We start from the raw sequence: 21,488 nt of genomic DNA, 5'->3' as shown, positions 1-21,488 counted from the left end.
AAAGAAAACAAATATTCCTGCTCGCAAGCGGGAGGCTTATTCATATCAGTACACAATGTTATCATTAATAGAAGTGGAAACACATTTGTTGGTTAAACAATGTCATACTCTTTTACTTATAATACTGTATGTGAATATATGTAACTTTTACCTGTAAAGAAACCATGTGTCCACCTTTCTAACCTATTATTATCACATTATTCTACATAGCCATTTGGCTAATCAAGCTAGCGCTTGAGTGTTTCTGCATTAAAATAGGTTAGCATTAGCATAACAATCAGCTATAGAGTGAGCAATTTTAGAAAACTGTTTTTATATATTTTTTCCATTTTAGGAGTATTAATGTTTCAGGTAAAGTGTTGTTCTCCACTATAGCTGTTTAGGTTTTCCTGCTAAGCGGTGGGACATGACTGCTGATGCCAGGAAGGCGGAGGAGGGCTCGGTTAGGGGAGGGGTGAGGCGGCAGGGGCGACGCGGCAGGGGCGGAGCGGTTCTCCTCACCGGGCGGTGTCAGTGGGAGGAAACGGGACAGAGGAGCGGTGAGAGGCCGACGCGGGGATTCATTTACCACGGGTGATTGTACTGGATTGCACGAGCGGACTTCAGGTAAGAGGAAGGAGCTGTTTAGGGCGTTTTCTCACGCTCAGGAGGGGGAAGTCTGGCGTTAGGTTTACTAAGGAGCAGTGAAGTGGATTTATAACTCACTGCAGCACAGCAGATTATATACATTTCACACAGTGTACCTGAGGATATGGGATGAGATGTGAATAAAAAGAATGTATTTGTGAGTCATGTAGCAGAGGACAAAAACTGGGTTGGACACTGGAAAGATCATTTTCTCAGCACACAAAACAATTGTGAATGTAATTTAGTCACGTGTGCAAATGCATGCTTTATTTATTCTTTATTACAATTTTATGAATATATATAAATATTTTATACATATTATGTATAATAAACAGTATGCAGTAGCCGATTTATTGTAGAGCACGTTAGCCAGCAAATGGATTCCAAAATAAAATTGAATTGTATAAAGGCAACGCTTTTCCTGCAGTTTTCTATAATAAAATATAATATTCTTAGTGAATAATACTGGAGTGTGAGTGGCAGCAGCCATGCGCCAGGAGGATTATGGTGATTTGAACTGCACCATCACTTCTTATATACAATCAATGCTCTATACATAGACGTGTGTGTGTGTGTGTGTGTGTGTGTGTGTGTGTGTGTGTGTGTGTGTGTGTGTGTGTGAGAGAGGATTCCTGCAGACACTCCTTCAGTCATGAGCATCGAAATATCATCCAGAGCATCCAGTGCCATGGGCTCATTGTAGAGCCCCCAGCAGTGATTGGCTTTTAGCTACGGTGGTCTATGATGTGTTTTTTATTTATTTTGTATGAGTACATTATGTTGCTGTAAATGTGTTTAAGACTTCATTGTTTTTTTTAACTTTATTAGCTGGGCATTTTCCCACCTGGTAGACACAGAGTTTTGATCAATAGCCCCCCCCCCAAAAAAAACCCAATCACGCTATGTATGATCACGTCATTTTTATTTAATAACAGGATTTTCTGATTAATATCGCCCTACACATGCCTCTCTAATCTACCTCTACTTTAATGAACCTACCCAGAAAACACAGCAAACCTTACAAGCAATGTCGGTTCCTTGTGAAGCAGTGACATCTTGTGGCATTAAGAATGGTTTTCTTTCTTTCTTTCTGTAATCCAACAATTGGGACGAGCTTGAGTTATTTCACTCTGGAAAAGTTATGATGATGATGATGATATATTGCACAAAAAAAAGACCAAGCAATCAAGCAATCTATTTACTGCATTTACTATTCAGCTTTTCAAATGCCCCCACGCTGTAAATCAGAAACATTGTTTTAAGGTCTTCAGTGTCTATTGCCGTGAGGAGGATGCTGTCTGTATTGTGTATACAGGCCTGTTTTTGCATCAAGCAGAATGCATCCCCATTCTTTATTCAAATAACTTTGGCAATAGATAACTGACATAAAGCAGTGTGTCTCCAGACCACAGTCTCTTTGGAGACGTTAGAGGCCCTGTGATTGCCTGCCTGTGCGTGACTATGCATTGATACCACCGTCTTTGCATGTTCGTGCTGAAGCATAGCCCATTTGTTTATTTGCTAATGCTGTAACAAGATTGTGGAGATTTTTTTTAAAGGCATCCAAAGAAGGAGTCTGGATTAAACCGGAACTTGATTTGAACTAAAACAAAAGGTCAAAAGCAACAATGTGAGAGAACCTTTCGAGCCAACGTCTGGCTAATGTCTCTTCAAAGTCACCGGTGGAAGTGGGAGGAAGCGCATCATTCATCTCTTTAAATCGGATCATCAAATCAGATCTTAGATGCCATTTATATCTCAGGCTAACAATGCTTAATTTGTCCTGATTGCTTTGGCTTTCTAGGCTTGCATTGATTGTCAATACATCAAGGAGCCTTATCGTCTCGTCTCAGCTAGTCGGGCTCTGCTCTCTGCAGCAGAAAGCTCTCTCTCATACTAAATCATGTACAGTACAGTCTAATCTCATTATCCCTTATTACTGAGACTCTATATCTAGGCCAATGTTTTTTATAAAATTATCTGATATAGTGTGTAATACATTTACGCTGCATTGCTCCAACAGAGCCTTGCTACTGAAAGCATCATCCTCGCCTAAGATCAGATCAGATTTTTTCTGTCACTGAAGGGATCTGCATCCAAAAAATGGATATAATGACCTACCTCAATTCATTAGACTGTTTGGTGGTATTAAAGGGTCACATCGCCCCAGATTACAAAATCATTTTCTCATACATCACACCGCAAATAACCCCACTACAGATGAGGTGAACGAAGTATGGACAGAGATATATTATGCTTTGGCAGAATCTGTTCACAGTGGTGGTGGGTGGCTCAGGTTCAGTACACATTTGGGTGAACTAATCCATTAACCTCTCAGACAGTAGATGTAAATGTGCTGGCCTACTCTCTGCTGTAATATAGACGCTATAATAAAAACTACACCCTCCATTACAGAATCACATTACACCTAAGGCAATCTACATGAATCTGTTAGATGTCATAAGGGTTTGATGTAGCTGTAATGCTAAATGGCTCTTTGTATAATTGATCAAGCTACTGGGGGAGTTAACAGAGCCGTATGGCTCCAGTCTGACATGTAACAGCAAATGAAACTATTAGAGCCTCATCTAATTTAACAAACCTCTGTCTGTTGTCCTTTAAGATGCCCAAGTCATAAATCAGCAATATGTTGAGCTTCACTATGTTTCGCTACGTGCTGAATCGTCAAGATTCAAGATTCGTACAAAATGAAAACTCCAACTCATAAGCATGTAAAACACTGTTTCACTCACTTCAACAAACTCGGGGGTTTTGTTGTTGAAGTCGCCCTCAGTCCGGTATGACTAGTAGCGCACGGTGGCTAATGTTAGCAAATTCTTGTGCTACCACCACGCTAAGTTTTAGCATTTCTAATAATCTCTCGTGGCCACAGTGGCTGCTGCTCAGCATAAGTTACATATATAGGGGCACTTTAAAGGGGACTTTTTATGGTCATTTCCCATGGTTCATACTTCTACTTCATAGTTCTACTAGAACATGTTTACATTTTTTTCTTTTTTCTTTTAAAATATATAAATTTGTCTCTGCATTTGACCCATCCCTGTATATAGGGAGCAGTGGGCGGCCCATGACAGGGTTCAGTGTCTTGCTCAGGGACACTTCGACACAGGACACGTCCCATCGACCTTACGGTTACCAGCTCTTTAGGGAAATGCTCCTCCGCAACAATATTATATGAATATGAAAAGCACAAACGTAGTCGGCTAAACACCCACATTCCAATCATAATCAATCATCAATACACAGGAACTCATAACATCAAACCATCTCATCCTGATCCAGCTTAAGAGAAAGCCGTCGAAAGATGAGGAATGCCGACTCATTTCTTTGAGAAACACACACTATAACTTTAGCATGTGATCGTTACGCGTTATTATCATCATGTGTATAATGTGGAAAGAGTTCAAATTGTATCACAGTACTTAAACACTGTGTTATTTTATAGGTGTCAACATGTCAGCAAGTCTCAGCGCTGAGGAGATGGAGGAGATCAGGGAGGGCTTCCAGCAAGTGGGTGAGTAGACATGTGTGTGCGGATATTGCAGTAACCCATCAGACAATGACGAATGAGTCAGCCATGTTTGAAGTTGGGTAAGGCAGCTGAACAAATGCATGTCCTTGTCCACTGTGTGTGCGTCATCTGACGGTCAGATGTTTATCTTGGGATAAATGGAAGGAAATGAAACCTTTGATGCACCCACATTAGATGCACCCACATTAGTTAACTTAGCTTAGCATAAAGACTAGAAACAGCTACCCCGGCTCTGTCCAACGGAAAACAAAAATCCACCTCACCGCCTGACATTTGTTCACTTTGGTTTTTGTACATTTTCAACGAGGAGTGTTGATTAGTGAGTTTTAGAGGTGCTAGTTTGTTTCCTTTGACAGAACCAGGCTAGCTGTTATGGGGTCAGATCAGTCTCAATAATTGCAAATGCACACAGAAAGACTCACAAATGCACACAGAAAGACTCACAAATGCAAACAGAAAGATTCACAAATGCACACAGATAGACTCACAAATGCAAACAGAAAGATTCACAAATGCGCACAGAACAATTCACAAATATATTCGATTTACAAATGCACGCAGAACAATTCACAAATACATTCCAATGCACAAATAAATAAATTACGATTTATATAAATGTAAAAAAAAATCACAAATATATTTCTGCATTTGTATGTATTTGTTTGTGGATTTGTATGTATTTGTTTGTGGATTTGTATGTATTTATTTTGTGGATCGCACTGCATTTCTTTGTGGATTGCTACACATTTGTTTGTGGGTATTTTGAGACTGCTCTGCCGCCGCTGGATTCGCAAATGCATTTTTTTCAACGTGAACCTATCTGTAGCCAATCAGATGTCAGCCTCATTTTCAACCAATCACATGAGCGCAGCTCCCCCCTCCCCTCCCCACGAGACTGTCAGCTTTGTTGAATCAGGAAATAAATATTGTAGCTGTCTGTGTTCACCCAGAGCTCTACGATACCTCATATCAGTAGAGACCGGACCGAATAAGCCACCCAAAATCTGTCTGGATAGTACATCCCTCTTTTGTATCTATATACAAAAGAGCTCTGTACACAACATGCTGTAAGTCGAGATACTGTTGTTCTCCTCTAAATGCACTACTCTTGTCAGATTTCCTTGACGGTGCTGCAGAGCTTCATTTGAATCAATGCGTCGCTAAAGGGATACTGCAGCATTTTAGCATTGCGCTTACATGTAAAGTCCGGGAACTTGAGACAGAGTAAACAAAAACAGCAGTGGTAGAGATTTCTTGACCTTTAGTCCCTGGGTCAAATTCAAAAAATCTGCAATGTTTCCCACAATGCAACGTCTTTAAAACTCCGTGCCAACATCGAAGTCTCCAAGCCCAAACTGAGATAATCCTGATGACAACACGTGTCATTTCTTCAGACTCGACAAAGCTCCTCCAGAGCCACAGAGGACGTTATACAGTGTTTTCTTCACATGCTGAGGAGCACTCCTTAATGAACTGCCTGACTTTTGTGTGTAAAATCTGTGTGATTTTAACTAAGAATAGTTATTCCTCTATTGCACAGTCCTGATATTGTCGCATCGATCGGGAGAGATTTAGCAGCATGGGCTCCAACTAAAATATTGCTTGCTACTTTTCCCTCCCTCCCCTCCCCTAGATGTGGATGGTAATGGGTACATCTGTGCCTCGGAACTCGGTGACCTCTTCCAGAAGGTGGGGTGTGCCATGCCCGGGTACCAGGTCAGAGAACTCCTCCAGAAGCTGGACCGAGACAACGACAGCCGCATCAACCTTGAAGAGTTCACGGCTGTAGGTAACACTAACTGCACTAACTAAACCGATTCACAACCATTTCTAACAGTTAACCAACTAACTATCAATGACATGTTGACGAAATAAAAGTCCCAATGCAATGACTGACTGATATTCAGCTGACGAGATGAGTGACTGACTAACTACGTATATCCGCCAGTATCTTAACAGATAAAGCCACAACACAGCAGACATGCCCTTCTAGGGCCCCGTGTGGGGCCACAGCGGGTAGACAATTGTGCCCCGTGTGGGCAGCCCACACACATACTTCCAATAAACTTGATTGACTCTAAGCCTCGGGCGGGCCTTTTTTTGTGTACACATTCAGATTTTCAAGGACATGAAGGACGACCGCATGTCCCAGAGTTTCAGGAAAGCTCTGAACAAGAAAGAAGGGATCTTAGCCATTGGGGGAACCAGCACGATCTCTAGTGAAGGAACTCAGCATTCGATCTCTGGTTAGTAACACTATTACCTATAGAATGGTACCTAAAGGGTCCAAATGTCATCAAGCCAAGACTTATTATATCAGGACAGACGGGCACCTGATATTTGACTCCACTGTATTTCAGAGCAGGAGCGCTTCGCCTTTGCCAACTACATCAACTCTTCTCTGGAGAAGGATCCGGACTGTAAACACGTCCTGCCCATCAACCCCGAAACCGAAGCTCTGTTTAAAGCAGTGGCAGACGGCATCATACTTTGGTAACATACTTTGGAATTATCTGTACTTATCTATCCGTAACTTTCATTTTGACCTTCATCAGTACCCTTTAATGTTACCATCAACCCTCCACAGGTCCTCACCTGTTAACTTTGAACTGTCTAGAGGCCTCGTTTCAGTTCAGTGTGCTCATGTGTTTTTGTTTTCTTCTCACATGCAGTAAACTCATCAACCTCTCCGTCGCTGACACCATTGATGAGAGAACCATCAATAAGAAGAAACTCACACCTTTCACCACACAGGTTAGTTAGTTAGTGTCTGAGCTAGTTAATCAGCTGTATATGTTGTGTTTAGTGATTTAACTTCAACGCATAAATCATTAAAATAAACACATCAAATTAAGTTAGTTATAAAGAGGGGCTTTTGGAAGACACACATACTTGAAAGCCATGTTTTTTAGGTTTGCTTCTGTTCGACGTCGCCTTCATATCTAAAACTGCATCCCTGGTTATACATATGTACATTATGTTGCATGGATCTGACCTCTGTTTTGGCCCTCCGTCACCCAACTTCAACTCCAACAGGAGAATCTGAACTTGGCTCTGAATTCCGCCTCGGCCATCGGCTGCCAAGTCGTCAACATCGGCGCCCAAGATCTGAAGGAGGGCAAACCTCACCTGGTGCTCGGGCTCCTCTGGCAGATCATCAAGATTGGACTGTTCGCCGACATAGAGCTGAGCCGAAACGAAGGTGCGAACGAACGCGCACGCGCTTGTCTGCCCACACGGACAAACTTTAAAACACAGATTGTAAATTGGGGTTGAAAACGTGAAAAGGAAAGAAGTATCAGCTTGTGTCTTCTTGTTTACAGCTATAGCAGCGCTGCTGGAGGAAGGGGAGACTCTGGAGGAGCTGATGAAGCTCAGTCCCGAGGAGCTGCTGCTGCGCTGGGCCAATTTCCACTTGAAGAAAGTCGGCATGTCCATATCAAACTTTTCTGGAGACATTAAGGTGAGGAAATGTCAGTGTGATAGCCAAACTTCTCACTGAAAACCTCAGTTTCAGGGTTTTTACCTGTGTCAGACACCTTAGATCTGCAATTGTTTATTCTACAGTAGTGAGCTGCCACCTGCTTGTATTCAATATGTGTCATAGACAGTTATTTTGCAGAAAGGTGACGGATTGTACAGTAGGGCTGGGCGATGTGGAGAAAATCAAGTATCACAATATTCTTGTCCAAATAGCTCGATATCGATAAGACGATATTGTAGTGTGGACCAGTCACTAAATGTTCACACCATGAGACAAATAATAGCACGGTTTAGGGTGCAGTCTTTAAACTCAGGCCATGTTACGATATCCAAAAAGAAGATATCTAGTCTCATATCAGGATATCGATACAATACCGATACATTGCCCAGCACCGTTTGACTCCAACTTAAAAACCCATCACAATGCTAGTGAAGTCGATCCACACCGAGCATAAATATTTTGTGGTCCGGAGTAACTTTCTGTGTCTGTGTCTGTGCAGGACTCCAAGGCGTACTTCCACCTGCTCGAGCAGATCGCTCCAGACGGCAGCAAGGAGGACGTCCCACGGATCGAGGTGGACATGACTGGTCTTTATGTGAGTCCGTGAGGCAAGAGTGTCATGCAACCTTTTTTTGTCTTAAGACAGCAGAGTGTAATGCTGTATGTGTGTTCTTCACCTTTTATATTCTATTTATTTCGGTGTTATTTGAGTCATTACGGCTGGAATCAGTAATGCGTTTGGGTCTCAAGGGATCGACAGAATCCCCACTGAGAATACACATGACCAAACAAATACACACACACACACACACACACACACACACGTGCTGTGTTATTGAAACTAAGGACCGTTCAGTTAAAACTGGTTTTCATTTGGCTGTAAGGGGCTAAATGAAATCTGACTTCCTGTTGACCTTCCTTCTGCTTCCTGTAGGACTATATTAGGATCTATCATTCTTACTTTTTATTGTAAGCAGGGTTTGAATCTCTTTTTCCCCCTCTGACATGTTTCACATAATGGACAAAAGTGACATGGCTTTGTCTTTACAACACTACAGAATAATCTCTCTGGTTATCAAGTGTCCGTTTCACGAAATGTCTTTATGTTACATGTGAGAACCATCATCTCAATCCCTGCCAAATGTCAGCGTTGTCTATGAGGACATTAAGCCTGTTTATTACAGTACCATCCTTGTGAAACTCAGCCAATCACATGCCAAATATTGTGTTTTCTAATACGACACATATTTGGTTTGTATTTGAATTCCATTGCTGCCGACTGCTGCATGGCAATTGTTGTGCATATGACAATAAACTAACATGGTTTAGTGCGTGTAAAAGATGTTCTGTAACCCCCATGACGGCAAGATGTAAATGTGTGTTTGCATGTGTGTCACCCAGGAGAAGGATCTCATGAAGAGGGCGGAGTGTATGCTCAAACAGGCCGACCGCCTCGGCTGCCGGCAGTTTGTGACCGCCACCGATGTCGTGGGTGGGAACGCGAAGCTCAACTTGGCCTTCGTGGCCACGCTCTTCAACAAACACCCGGCGCTCACCAAACCGGAGAACCAAGACTGGTTTTTGGAGAGTAAGTGTGGATGAATAATCCCTCTCTCACATATACTGTCATCTTGTAAACTAACCTCCTGTGTAGTTCTGCGTCTGTGAGGCTTACCCCCCCCCCTCTCTCTCTCTCTCTCTCTGTCTCTCTCTCTCTCTCTCTCTCAAGGTGAGACCAGAGAGGAGAGGACGTTCAGGAACTGGATGAACTCTCTGGGAGTCAGTCCTTATGTTCACCATATCTACGGGTCAGCATCCCTCCGTCTGAAATAACTTGCTATGCCGACTGTGTATTTCCACACTGATTAAATAAGCCTGTGCGCTGTGCACTTGTGTTGATGCAGCGATCTGCAGGATGCCATGGTGATTCTCCAGCTCTATGAAAGGATCAAGGTGCCAGTGGACTGGGACAGCAGAGTCAACCACCCTCCATTCAAGGGAATAGGAGGAGCGCATTTAAAAAAGGTGAATATACATACTACTTTCCAAACGTTGGGGTTTGAGATAATAAGGGGACATTTATATATATATATATATGCGTCTCAACGGTTGTGGCGCTCTCACAAAAATCTGTCTGCACATGGACAGAAACATCAACACCTGAAAAATATAATTATGTATTAACTTTGTGCGTCTGTGTGTATGTGTGTGTGTGTGTGTGTAACAGATGGAAAACTGTAACTACGCTGTGGAGCTGGGTAAGAAAGAAGCTGGTTTCTCCCTGGTGGGGATCGGCGGACTGGACCTCTACGATGGCAATCAAACACTAACTCTGGCAGTGGTGTGGCAGCTGATGAGGAGGTGATTTACTCTTTATGGTGAAACCTAACGTCATTACCTGGTAATTCTGACAGGTCAAGAAAATAACCCATAAACTAGCAAAAACACCAACGAGAAGTTGCTACACAGCCGGAAACAGGCAGAGGGCGCTGCTCTGTCAGAGCACAGTTTCTGTCAATGTCACACAGTGGAATGAGTGAAGATCTAAAGAGCACGAACAACATTATTATTCATTTTATTCATAGAGAACACAGGCACACAAGGGAAGGAGAGTTGAGAAGAATTACCCCTCTTTGTGACTGAAAACAACGGGGTTCATGGGAAATGTAGTATTGTATAAATGTTGGCATTCTTACATGTGGTCTTACGATCTGTACGCAGGTACACGTTAAATGTTCTTGAGGACCTCGGAGACGGAGAAGTCGCAGGAGATGATTTGATAGTTTCATGGGTCAACAAGACTTTGGCTGACGCCGGCAAGAGTTCCTCTATCAAAAGCTTTAAGGTGAGCTTTACTTTAGTTGTGTTTTTAGTTTAATAGTATGCACATATATATATATATATATATATATATATGTATATATATATATATATATATATGTATGTTATATCATTGTTGTAAGAAAAAAGCATGTATTTCGACCCTCCACTTGAAAAGAAGTTAAGCTCTGGGCTTTGGTTTTACTGTACGTTTCATATAATGTGCATACATGTGTTGTGATATGTCTGTCTGTGTGTGTGTGTGTGTGTGTGTGTGTGTGTGTGTGTGTGTGTCTCCCGCCGTTCAGGACAAGACGATCGGTACCAGTATGCCAGTTCTGGACCTGATCGATGCCATTCAGCCACAGAGTGTGAACTTTGAGCTGGTTCAGACAGGAAGTCTGTCAGACGAAGACAAACTGAACAATGCAAAGTAATTCCCCGCCTGCTGTTCTCTGCGTTTCTTCGTAGCTGCTGGGTTTTAAGCATTATAAAGCATTAGATTTGTGACTCAAAGTCTGAGCGCGCAACAGGACAGAAAAAGATGTTGAGTGTACAGGAATTATATTTCGTAGAGGAATTATTGTCATTCAAAGACAATTGTCATTATTTGAGCCACATACTCTACACGCTCTTAGGTTGACTTTTACATTGTTACAATGTGCCACGATTCCAGCCAGAATTAATGTAGGTCAATTTCTGATTGGCTGTTTTTGTCTCCAATCCGATTCATTCACTAGAGAAGCTCTAGGAGAATGATAGCTGGATATTATGGATGTTGTGCACTGAAGCCCAATTCATACAGTACTCGTATTATCAGGGAATCTCATGGGATTTAGTTGTCGGCCTATATAATACACACAAAGACCTCTTGGTCCGGCATGAGTGGGTCTCCATGCTGCGTAGCAAGATGAACCTCCTGAATGATGATAAAAGAAAGTGTCGAACCGAAATACAATGACAGATCTGATACGTTGCCATAGTGATCCTAGCTGTGACCCTTTCCTGCACCAGGTTTGCCATCTCCATGGCGAGGAAGATTGGGGCCAAAGTCTACGCCCTGCCTGAGGACCTGGTGGAGATCAACCAGAAAATGGTGATGACCATCTTTGCCTGCCTGATGGGGAGAGGCATGAAGAAGGCATAAAGGAGACGCACACACACACACACACACACACACACACACACACACACACACACACACACACACACACACACACACACACACACACACACACACACACACAGTCTAGAGATACAGTATAAAGAGAGTGAACATAGCTCTATTGTCTTCTTTAAATGTAAAGGCGGTGATACACGGGAACATTTAACGATCTTTGCTGAAAGCAACAACATCGAGGTGATAGTTCTTCCTCAGCATTTCAGGGTTTCAACACTTTTGACTGCAGTCTGCTCCTCTTGCTTGCTGCATTGCCTCAAAGTTTCCCATGTGTCACTGCCTCATGATATGTGGACTCAGTTCTGATGCATCTTCCAACGTGCCAGCAGATTCACAGTTTGAGCATTTATTGCACCTAAGCCATAATACGATATTCTGTACTGAACACCTTTTGGCCTTTTTAAGAAAAGATAATATCTCTGACCAAAGCCGTGCTAGACTATCGGCTATTTATGTCACTAGAAACTGTCAAACATTGAAGTCCGTGTACTAACTCATTAAAACAGATGTGAGTAAAGCTGTTTTAAGTGGATAATTGTTAAATAGATTAAGGGATGCAATGTATTTGTATGAGGCATACGTTTAGGTATGATTAATGGATCATCTTTAAGGGGTAAAACCACAAACTGACTAAATAACATGAATGCCATATCTTTATATAAGTCTTAACAAGGGTCTTGATTCTTTAATCATGGTGACAGTTTCATGCTATTTGGTTATTAGTAAACTTGCAGATAATCCATTAAAACCCTATTGATATGTAATACATTAATACATTTATCAATGAATTGAACCAAAATAAATGTATCCAGAAAAAACATAAAAAATCCCATTAATGTGTCGATTATATATTATATTAAATCTGACGGTATTAAAAACCTGAATGCTGCTGCATAAGAATCCCCGAAAATATTTCTGACCCATAACGTTAATCAAACCACAACATTGAAGCTCCCATTTTAGAGAAATACGAGTTCACCAATGCAGCGGTTAAAATGAATAATTATGAATAAACAGCCATGATTGAAATATGACTTCAGTTCTGAGACTGATGTACGTTCCTGAATTAGTCTAAAATATTCACATTTCTTTGTCTAAATGCTGCAGCTGAATACGTGGATGTGTTTAAACATGTTCCAGGTCTGTTGCTGCTGATGTTAACGTTCCACTGTTTTGTTGTTTTCTTTTATCCCGAGTGTGTATCTATATCGGCCCTGAATTTAAGTGGGCAAAATGATTGCTTTACATGATGGCAATACTTCCAAAACTCAAGTGTAAAATCAAATCAATAATGTTCAATAAAAGCATTTTTCCATGCATTGCTTGATTGTTTTTCTAGTTATCTTTGTTCTTTTGTTTCTGTCCCATGTGGAGTAGTTCAAGATGTTGTGAGTATTTAATCAGAATCTGTCAATTGACTGGAATTGAGTTGGGAAATGAATGAATGAATTTGAAAACTATAGCTAATGAAGTCATTAAATCTGCACTTCAATTATGTTTTAAATGTTTTTCTGTCTGTCTTTAAAGTGAACACAGTAAAAAGAGTGCTGCTGCAAACATAGTTACCTATAAACAGCTTGTGTGCATCGGTCGTACCGCCCTGAACACAGTACTTGAGAGGCAGTACTTGGTAAGGAGACCGTCTGGGAATAATATTAAAATCTATTCAGCTTGTGTTAACCACAGACCTTCTTTCAGGCATCAAACCAAAAAAACATTCAATAACACCCATTGAATTTAAGACAAATGTATGTATGTGAACCTTACTGTAAAGCCGGTTAGATATAGTATGTCGGGAAAAAGCATTAAATAGTCATAGCATAGTATGTCAAAAAAACTCATAACATAGATTGTAAAAAAAAGAAATTCATGAAAAATGTCATAGTACATTATGTGGAAAAAGTCACCAAAAGCAATAGTGTAGTACACAATATTCAAATCATTGAACACATAAAAAGGTATGATCTAAAATACCCTGTTGCCCCAAAGCTTAACGAGTGTTTGGCTTGTTGGAAGTGTCAGGCAGTGGATTACTACACATCTGGTGCATTAATATTCGAGTAACTTTGCTGTTTGGTCTACTTATTGTTATCGGAAAAGTTGGGATAAAAAGCCAGCCTTAAATGCTATCCATTTTTAAAAAGGCTTTTGATTTTAGATGATGTACGACAGTGTTTGCCTCTTTTTCCATTTGTTTTATGTTTATCTTTGTCTTAACAGTCTTTTCCAGTCTTTTATATTAATATATAAACATTGTTAAACATTGTTGTTAAACAGCTGACAAATCAATTGCATAAAAAAACCTTAGTTCATTATAATTAAACACTGAATTATTTTTGATGGCACACTCTAGACTCCATAGACCTGCAGATGGATGTCATGGTTTTCAATCTACTAAAACCCTAATGTCAAGGTTAAAGAAATAGTTCAACATTTTGAGAATACTCTCACCTTCTTAATGACATTGTGTACCGAAAACAAACAAACTACAGCGTGTTAAAGAGCTTTAGAGTCGCTGGCACGTGTCATTTTTATGCCTTTGCATCGGCGACAGACCATTATCTTTTCAGGTTGTCCGTCCGTCTGTCTGGTCTATTTTCGTGGAGGAAATTTCTTCAAATTTGGCACAAATGTCCACCTGGACTCTATAAACTGATTAGAAATTTAGTAGACAAAGGACGCTGTGGCCTTACGTCCGTCCCATTCTCGTGAACGCATTATTACAGGAACAGCTCATTTCTTCACATTTGGCTCAAACTTCCACTTGCGTTGATGAACTGTTTAGAGTGATGTGGTCAAAAAAACATGACATGACATGTAATTGTAGTTCACTCTAGTCTAGAGCCAAAATAGATTAGCCTAGATTAGATTAGATGAGCATATTCTGTCATGTTATATAATATCATTTTGTATTTTTATTTTAAATGGTCATTGTTCCCCCGTCTTTTCATCTACGTTTTGGAAGGAAACCAAAGAAGCAGGTTTTCCCAAATATTGAACAAGTCCTTTAGCAGACCATCACTACAAGATTATAATTCTGAGTACATGTTTAAAAACCCAGTCTCTCAAATGTTATACCCGTATAATTGGAATCCTTAAACCTAAATGAACAGATCTTTTAAATGTAAGATCGATATTCCAATTCCAATACCTCAATTCTCGTGTGCAGGTGTGTGCATACATAAAAACACTTCTCTTTCAGTAATCAGGGGGATATACGCACACGAAGACACACTTTCAGCTCAGAGGCCACTTCAAACAAGGCTCTTGAATACAGATGAGCTCGCTGGTGAAAAGGAACACACATGCACACACCATTTGCAATTTAAAATATGCTTTTAGGGTGCCATGTGACCATTCCTTTGATCAATCAGTGGCTGATTTGTTCACTCCATCCACCCATCCATCTCATTTGTCTGCCCTTCGTGATGACTGTCTTGTGAATCCAACTAAACAGATAGAGATAGGATGCCGCTGAACTCAGGACGGGAATTGAACTGACGGATTGATGGGCTGACGTTTGGATATCTGGAAAATCTATCAGGTCAGTTGAGTTTAAACATCTTTCTGTCTCCCCCTCTTCTGATCTGTTGTCATAACTATACAGCTTGTTGCTATGCCACCTGGTATCCGTGGTGATGCCTGATACAGGTGACCTCGTACTGGATGACCTTCCTTTTTTCTGACTGTGGGTACATTGTTGCGTGTGTGTGTGTGTGTGCTGGTTAGTGAGTTGTTGTTACGTTTGTCAGTCTGCGTGAGCCTCTTTTAATGTCAGTGTGTGGCGTAGCTTGCATTTTATAGTGTTGTGTCTGTGTGTTTCTATTAGTGTGTGTATCTTCAGTTGGGTATGTTGGAGATGATGAAAATGAACTGAGTCTTGCTGTGGTGTGTGTTTGTGTGTAGTTTGCAGTATGACCGGTCCAGTGCAGGATTCACATAGGCTGTCTGTGAAAACGTGGACCGAGGATGAGAGTGACCGAGCTGACAGCACACCTAGCAGGTAGGCTACAGACACACACACACACACACACACACACACACACACACACACACACACACACAATCACAATCACACACACACGCACACACACACACACACACACACACACACACACACACAATCACAATCACACACACACACACGCACACACACACACACACACACACACACACACACACACACACACACACACACACACACACACACACACACACACACACACACACACACACACACACACACACACTTTCATGATCGTATGTATGATGCTGGTGTCTGCCACTATAAGAATACAAGTAATTTTGCAATTGTGTAAAATATGAACATCTTTTGAAAATTAAAGATTTATAATACACAAATAAAAAGGAATCATGAACTATTTGACAACATTCACGATGAGTGCTTTGATGACTCGGTCATTCAGTCGCAGTAAAACTTTGAGTGGTATTGGATTGAGGCTGGCAGCAGTTTGATCTTTTTGGTTTTGCATTGCATTCCAGCTTAGGTTTACAGATTTGTGTATTTTATTAACAGCTATATCATTTAATAATATCTACATTTTGCGTTTAAAGCTGCACCAATCAATATTTTTGTATTAAAAAAATGGCTGTGTAATTTGAGAGATGCTACTGACAGTGCCAAACCTATAGAAATGTCACCCAACTCTGCAGTTGCCCTCAGCTCTACAGAACGTTTCAACTTCTTTTAGCTGAGTGGTTTCGCTTAATGGCCTGCAGCTTCGATGTTTTGATCAGTCTCACAGCTCTCCAACCCAGCATCAGCCGGAAGCTGATTTCAGCTAAACAAAAGCTCAAATAAACCCAGGTATGTTACCTGCTCAGCACCAAATGGCAGAATAAGTTAGCCTCCTGCTAATGATCAAAGCATAGCATTTAGCATACAGTCAAAGATAGTTTGACTCAGGAGTTTCGTGGAGACCCAAAAAGAGCTCGAAGGAGAGTGAATATTGGAATTAAATTACCAGGTGGCCTGAAACACGACTTAAAATGAATGCTAATATTGCTCCATGGATATGGAAAACGGTTATGCAACTCTTTGCTAACACGACATTTACTTTATAAAACAATAAATTACACATTTCTTTGTTTTTAACTTCAGAATTGCAGTTGTCTTGATCATTGTCCTACCGTCAGTCTTTGTGACAACTCTGTCAAATCCAAGTTTTACTCCATTTACTCGAACGGAGAATTGTTCTTGCCTTCCTGTGTGAGGGAGAAGGAGATACATACTAGTCACTGAATTATTCCATTTATGTATTTGTGGTGTGTGTGTGTGTTGGGGTACGTGTGTGCAGAGCACAGTCGATGTGTGATGACACTTCCTCAGAGCTTCAGAGGATGGCGGCCATTGACAGAAGAGATATTAATTCCCAGAATTCCTTGCATGGGCGAGGTGCTCTGTCCAGGTATGACAGCTGATAAATAACTAATCTACATGTTGACTGTTAACTCTTTGACTATTCAAAAAGACCTGATTATCGGTGCCCTTTCTTTACATTTGTCTGTCTACCTGTCTTCAGGATAGTTAGTATGGTGATGACTCTGAGAGAATGGGCGCAGAAGAGTTTGGCCGAGGAGACGGAGAGACCGGATTCCTTCTTGGAACGTTTCAGAGGCCCCGCCAACACGGACATACACGCCCCGCCCAGCAGGTTCAGCCACAGCGGCTCTGATACAGAGCATGAAATTAGACGCTCTAGACGCACGTAAGATAAAAAAAATAAATAAAAAAAAAGACAAAATGCGTACACATTAAAACATCAACTGGCTTGCATATGAATCTCTGCCTTTCTGTTTTCTTTCCCTCTTTGTCAGAAAGAGGAAGTGTAATGTCGAGGTCTTATCACCATCTGATGATGCATACTACTACTGGCTGATGGTGATCGGTGCTGCTGTATTTTATAACTGGACCCTGCTAGTTGTCAGGTTGGGAAACATTTTTGGGCCTGTACAGCAATAATAGTGGCAATTATTCTTCTTGTGCTACAGTGAAACGTATGTCTTAGGCACGCCACTGACTAAAGTCCCTTTCACACATCCATTCTATCCCAGAAAGGCTCAGAAACATTTCCCGCTTGGGGTCATAGCTCATGTGTGAACGGGAACAGACATTGATAGTCAGGGAATTCTGTATATTCTGTTGAATATTTAATATTTAATATTAATCAAATAATTTACAGGAACATAGGCACCACTTGCAATGACACAAACAGATAGTCGCCCGCCATGGTCCTGAAAATAAAAAGAGACATCTTCCACCGCACATATACATCTGACCTTAACCCCCCATCTTCTTCTTCTTCTTCTGTTGAGTTTTATGGCAGTTGGCATCCATAAGTGTTGCATTACGGTCATCTGCTGGACTGTCCCTTGCCCCATTCATTACGGTATTTCCATGTCATGTGTGAAAAAGGCGCAAGACAGAAATATTCCCAACTGTAACTATATGTGAAAGAGGCTTAGAACTACGACAATTCCTTCTACAGCTCCATTTGTTTAAGTCGTACCACTCATATCCACCGTACACAACCTGCCCATCACTAAACAGTAGGCAGACAAGGGTAGCAATTAGCAGGAACTAGTCGAGCATTTAGGGGCTAAAGATCCAGACTTTTCCCTCAGGGGTTGGTAGAGACCAAACCCAGAGCTAAAAGAAGAGTGAATATTGTACTTGCTGCTGATGCTTTATTCCATTGGCTAGTGTCCCAGTGTATGTGCTTCTGTAGGGCCTGTTTCGATGAGCTCCAGATGAGGAATGTGTTGGTGTGGCTGGTACTGGACTACATCTGTGATGGAGTCTATATCCTGGATATAGCTGTTCGTCTCCACACAGGTACTGAAAAAACTGCTGGCATAATTACTACTTGAAAATGTTTGATAAAAAACTTTGGTATTAACCATAGACTCCATATAGGAAGAGGACATATTCACTGTGACGTCACTCATTGGTTTGCCCCCTGCTGGCCATTAGAAAGAATGCAAGTTCAAAGCACTTCCATTGGCTTCAAACCCGGAGGTTGCCGCCAGGTTTTAACTAATATGTTTGTAATGTGAGAGACTCCCACATTCATTCATTGATTTATTTATCTATGTTGATCATCTATGTGAAGGTTTCCTCGATCAAGGATTGATGGTGAAAGACATGCGGCGTCTGAGAGAAGCCTACGTTCGAACCTTGCAGTGTAAAAGTGACATCTGCTCCATCCTCCCAACCGACCTCCTGTACCTGGCCGTCGGAATCAGCTACACACCTCTTCTTCGATTCAACCGACTGCTCCGTCTGTCACGCCTGTTTGAGTGGTTTGAACGCACGGAGACACGGACGGGCTACCCCAACGCTTTCCGCATCTGTAAACTGGTTCTGTACATCCTGGTGATCATCCACTGGAACGCCTGTGTATACTACAGCTTCTCCAAGGTCCTCGGACTGGGCTCTGATTCTTGGGTTTATCCCAATGCATCAAATCCTGAGTTTGGCTCCTTGACCAGAAGCTACATATACTGTCTGTACTGGTCCACTCTGACGCTGACCACCATTGGAGAGACGCCTCCTCCTGTTAGAGATGAGGAATACTTGTTCCTGATATTTGACTTTCTGGTAAGTCTATAGCAAAGGTGTACTTACGCTAATATTATCTTACCTTGACTGATACACAGGGTCCCAATCTTTACAATACTAACACTGGTACTTCTGTCATAGGTTGGTGTTCTGATTTTTGCCTCCATCGTGGGCAATGTTGGATCCATGATCTCCAATATGAATGCCACACGAGCAGGCTTTCAGAGCCGCGTAGACACACTGAAACACTACATGCAATTCAGGCATGTGAGCAAGGTGCTAGAGCAGCGCGTCATCCGCTGGTTTGACTACCTCTGGACCAATCAGAAGACGATAGATGAACAGGAAGTGCTAAGGAGCCTGCCCAATAAATTGAGAGCAGAGATTGCTATTAATGTTCACCTGGACACACTGAAGAAGGTAGAGACACATGTAGACCATGTGACCCAAAATCAATTTACATCTCAAGCCTTTTTTCTGCATCACTGGAAAGCATTATGTCATCATCAAAAGGTTGAATTCTGCTAAAACACACACAGGACCTGAACGTTTCATTTGTATCTTTGTCTGTTTGTGTGTGTGGACATATAGGTGCGTATCTTCCAGGACTGCGAGGCAGGCCTCCTTGTAGAATTGGTATTAAAACTTCGACCGCAGGTTTTCAGTCCTGGAGACTACATCTGTAGAAAGGTTAGTATTCATTTTACTGGTACTGTTGGAGGACTTATCATCATAACGTCACAGGGTACTTTTAATTCTTACCAGGTATTTTAATAATTGATTGCAGTACATATACTACTGTGTATAACGCTGATGTATATTCTATGTCTGTTTGTTTTTTTACAAGGGAGATGTGGGTAAGGAGATGTACATAATCAAAGATGGCCAGCTGGCAGTGGTGGGGGAGGACGGAGTCACCCAATTTGCTGTTTTGACTTCGGGAAGCTGCTTTGGAGAAATCAGCATCCTGAACATCAGCGGCAGCAAGATGGGGAACCGGCGCACGGCTAACATTCGCAGTCTGGGATACTCAGACCTGTTCTGCCTTTCCAAACAAGACCTGATGGATGCGCTTCAGGAGTTCCCCCACGCCAGGGCCCAGCTGGAGCAGAGGGGGCGGGACATCCTGCGGAAAGAGGGGCTTCTGGATGAAGGGAATGTGTCCGCAGGGGAGGAGCTCGAGGAGAAGGTGGAGAGGCTGGAAACCAGTCTGGATCGGCTACAGGTCAGTGCTGCTAGTCCACTACTGCAGCTGCTGCTGGTACTGTTGCCATGCCTCCAAACAAGAATGGTAATAACTACTGATCACCTTGTTTGCAGACGTGTTTGGCCCGTCTGCAGAGTGAATTCAACTCCTCCCAGCTTCGACTGAAACAGCGAATCACAACCCTCGAACACAACGTCACCACGGTGGCCACTGGCAGCGGCTTCCTGTCGGACGAGAGTGTTTTTGGTGGTGACGGTGTGCGCAGTGAAATCAACATCCGGCTTTAAACGATGTAAATACACCATAAACCTCTCATCTGTTTAAACAAATGGTTTGTACTTTATTGTAAAGCTGTCTTAATGTCTTTGTTTCTTCACTCCTTCAAACTTTCTGCCTCTTACAATTTTACACACTTTTTAAAGGAGGATGTGAACATATTTGGCGGTCATTAGATTCATTATAATGTGTGCAGCAACTTATGCCCCGATCAGACACTAGAAACGTGCCTGTGGAACGGGCTGTAAGATTGCATTGTAAAATAACATACTGGCTACGACAGAACTAACCAGTACACTACTATGGAACATTAAAAAGTACAGTGTCCACTTGTGTCTTCTGTTATGTCATTGAGCGACTGTGGCTAAGAGTGGGGCCGTCCTTCAATCAGAGGATCGGTGGTTCGATCCCCGGCTCCGCTGGTCACATGTCGATGTGTCCTTGAGCAAGACACTTGACCCAAAAATTGCTCCCGTAGCTGTGTCTACGGTGTGAATGTGATATAATCTGATTTGTAAGTGGCTTTGGATAAAAGTGTCTGCTAAATGACTGTAATGTAATGTAGTGACCAGTAGGTTGAGGTAAATCTCCATAAATGCTTGTGATTACTGTCCGGTTATGACAGCTGAATATGGCACAGATGCATCATCTTAAACTTCATTAACACAAGTCCAGTGGATTGTTGAATTGGTCGAAACGTCTCATTCTCCCTGGATAAAATAAAGTGCTCAAGTAGAACGTATTTCAGTAGAAGGAATG

At 41.8% G+C, this 21,488-nt stretch overlaps 2 protein-coding genes across 4 annotated transcripts; both read left to right on the top strand.

Moving 5' to 3' along the window:
* Positions 1 to 519: 519 nt before the first annotated feature.
* Positions 520 to 12,981, top strand: LOC306702015 (plastin-3-like). Of its 3 annotated transcripts, none has more exons than XM_079167492.1 (16): positions 520 to 606; positions 4,094 to 4,162; positions 5,814 to 5,965; positions 6,297 to 6,426; positions 6,541 to 6,673; positions 6,853 to 6,934; positions 7,217 to 7,382; positions 7,504 to 7,643; positions 8,164 to 8,259; positions 9,066 to 9,252; positions 9,394 to 9,472; positions 9,569 to 9,689; positions 9,892 to 10,025; positions 10,386 to 10,509; positions 10,793 to 10,917; positions 11,499 to 12,981. In XM_079167492.1, the coding sequence occupies exons 2-16, from the start codon at positions 4,102 to 4,104 to the stop codon at positions 11,629 to 11,631; spliced, it is 1,863 nt and encodes a 620-aa protein (XP_079023618.1). In that variant the 5' UTR covers positions 520 to 606; positions 4,094 to 4,101; the 3' UTR covers positions 11,632 to 12,981. The 3 variants fall into 3 exon arrangements, with proteins under 3 accessions (XP_079023618.1, XP_079023619.1, XP_079023620.1); XM_079167493.1 differs by lacking the exon at positions 520 to 606 and adding an exon at positions 1,343 to 1,361; XM_079167494.1 differs by lacking the exons at positions 520 to 606; positions 4,094 to 4,162 and having other exon boundaries at positions 5,843 to 5,969.
* A 2,597-nt stretch (positions 12,982 to 15,578) lies between these two features.
* LOC306702016 (cyclic nucleotide-gated cation channel-like) lies at positions 15,579 to 20,740 on the top strand (the record flags this gene model as incomplete). Its single annotated transcript, XM_079167495.1, has 10 exons — positions 15,579 to 15,667; positions 16,983 to 17,093; positions 17,208 to 17,393; positions 17,503 to 17,613; positions 18,414 to 18,520; positions 18,798 to 19,285; positions 19,388 to 19,666; positions 19,838 to 19,936; positions 20,094 to 20,471; positions 20,567 to 20,740. 10 exons carry the CDS (start codon positions 15,579 to 15,581, stop codon positions 20,738 to 20,740), a joined length of 2,022 nt encoding a protein of 673 aa, XP_079023621.1.
* Positions 20,741 to 21,488: the final 748 nt, after the last annotated feature.

Source organism: Pholis gunnellus (assembly GCF_910591455.1).
Source record: "Pholis gunnellus genome assembly, chromosome: 10".
Taxonomy (NCBI): domain Eukaryota; kingdom Metazoa; phylum Chordata; class Actinopteri; order Perciformes; family Pholidae; genus Pholis; species Pholis gunnellus.
This window is presented reverse-complemented; position numbering and strand designations above follow the sequence as displayed.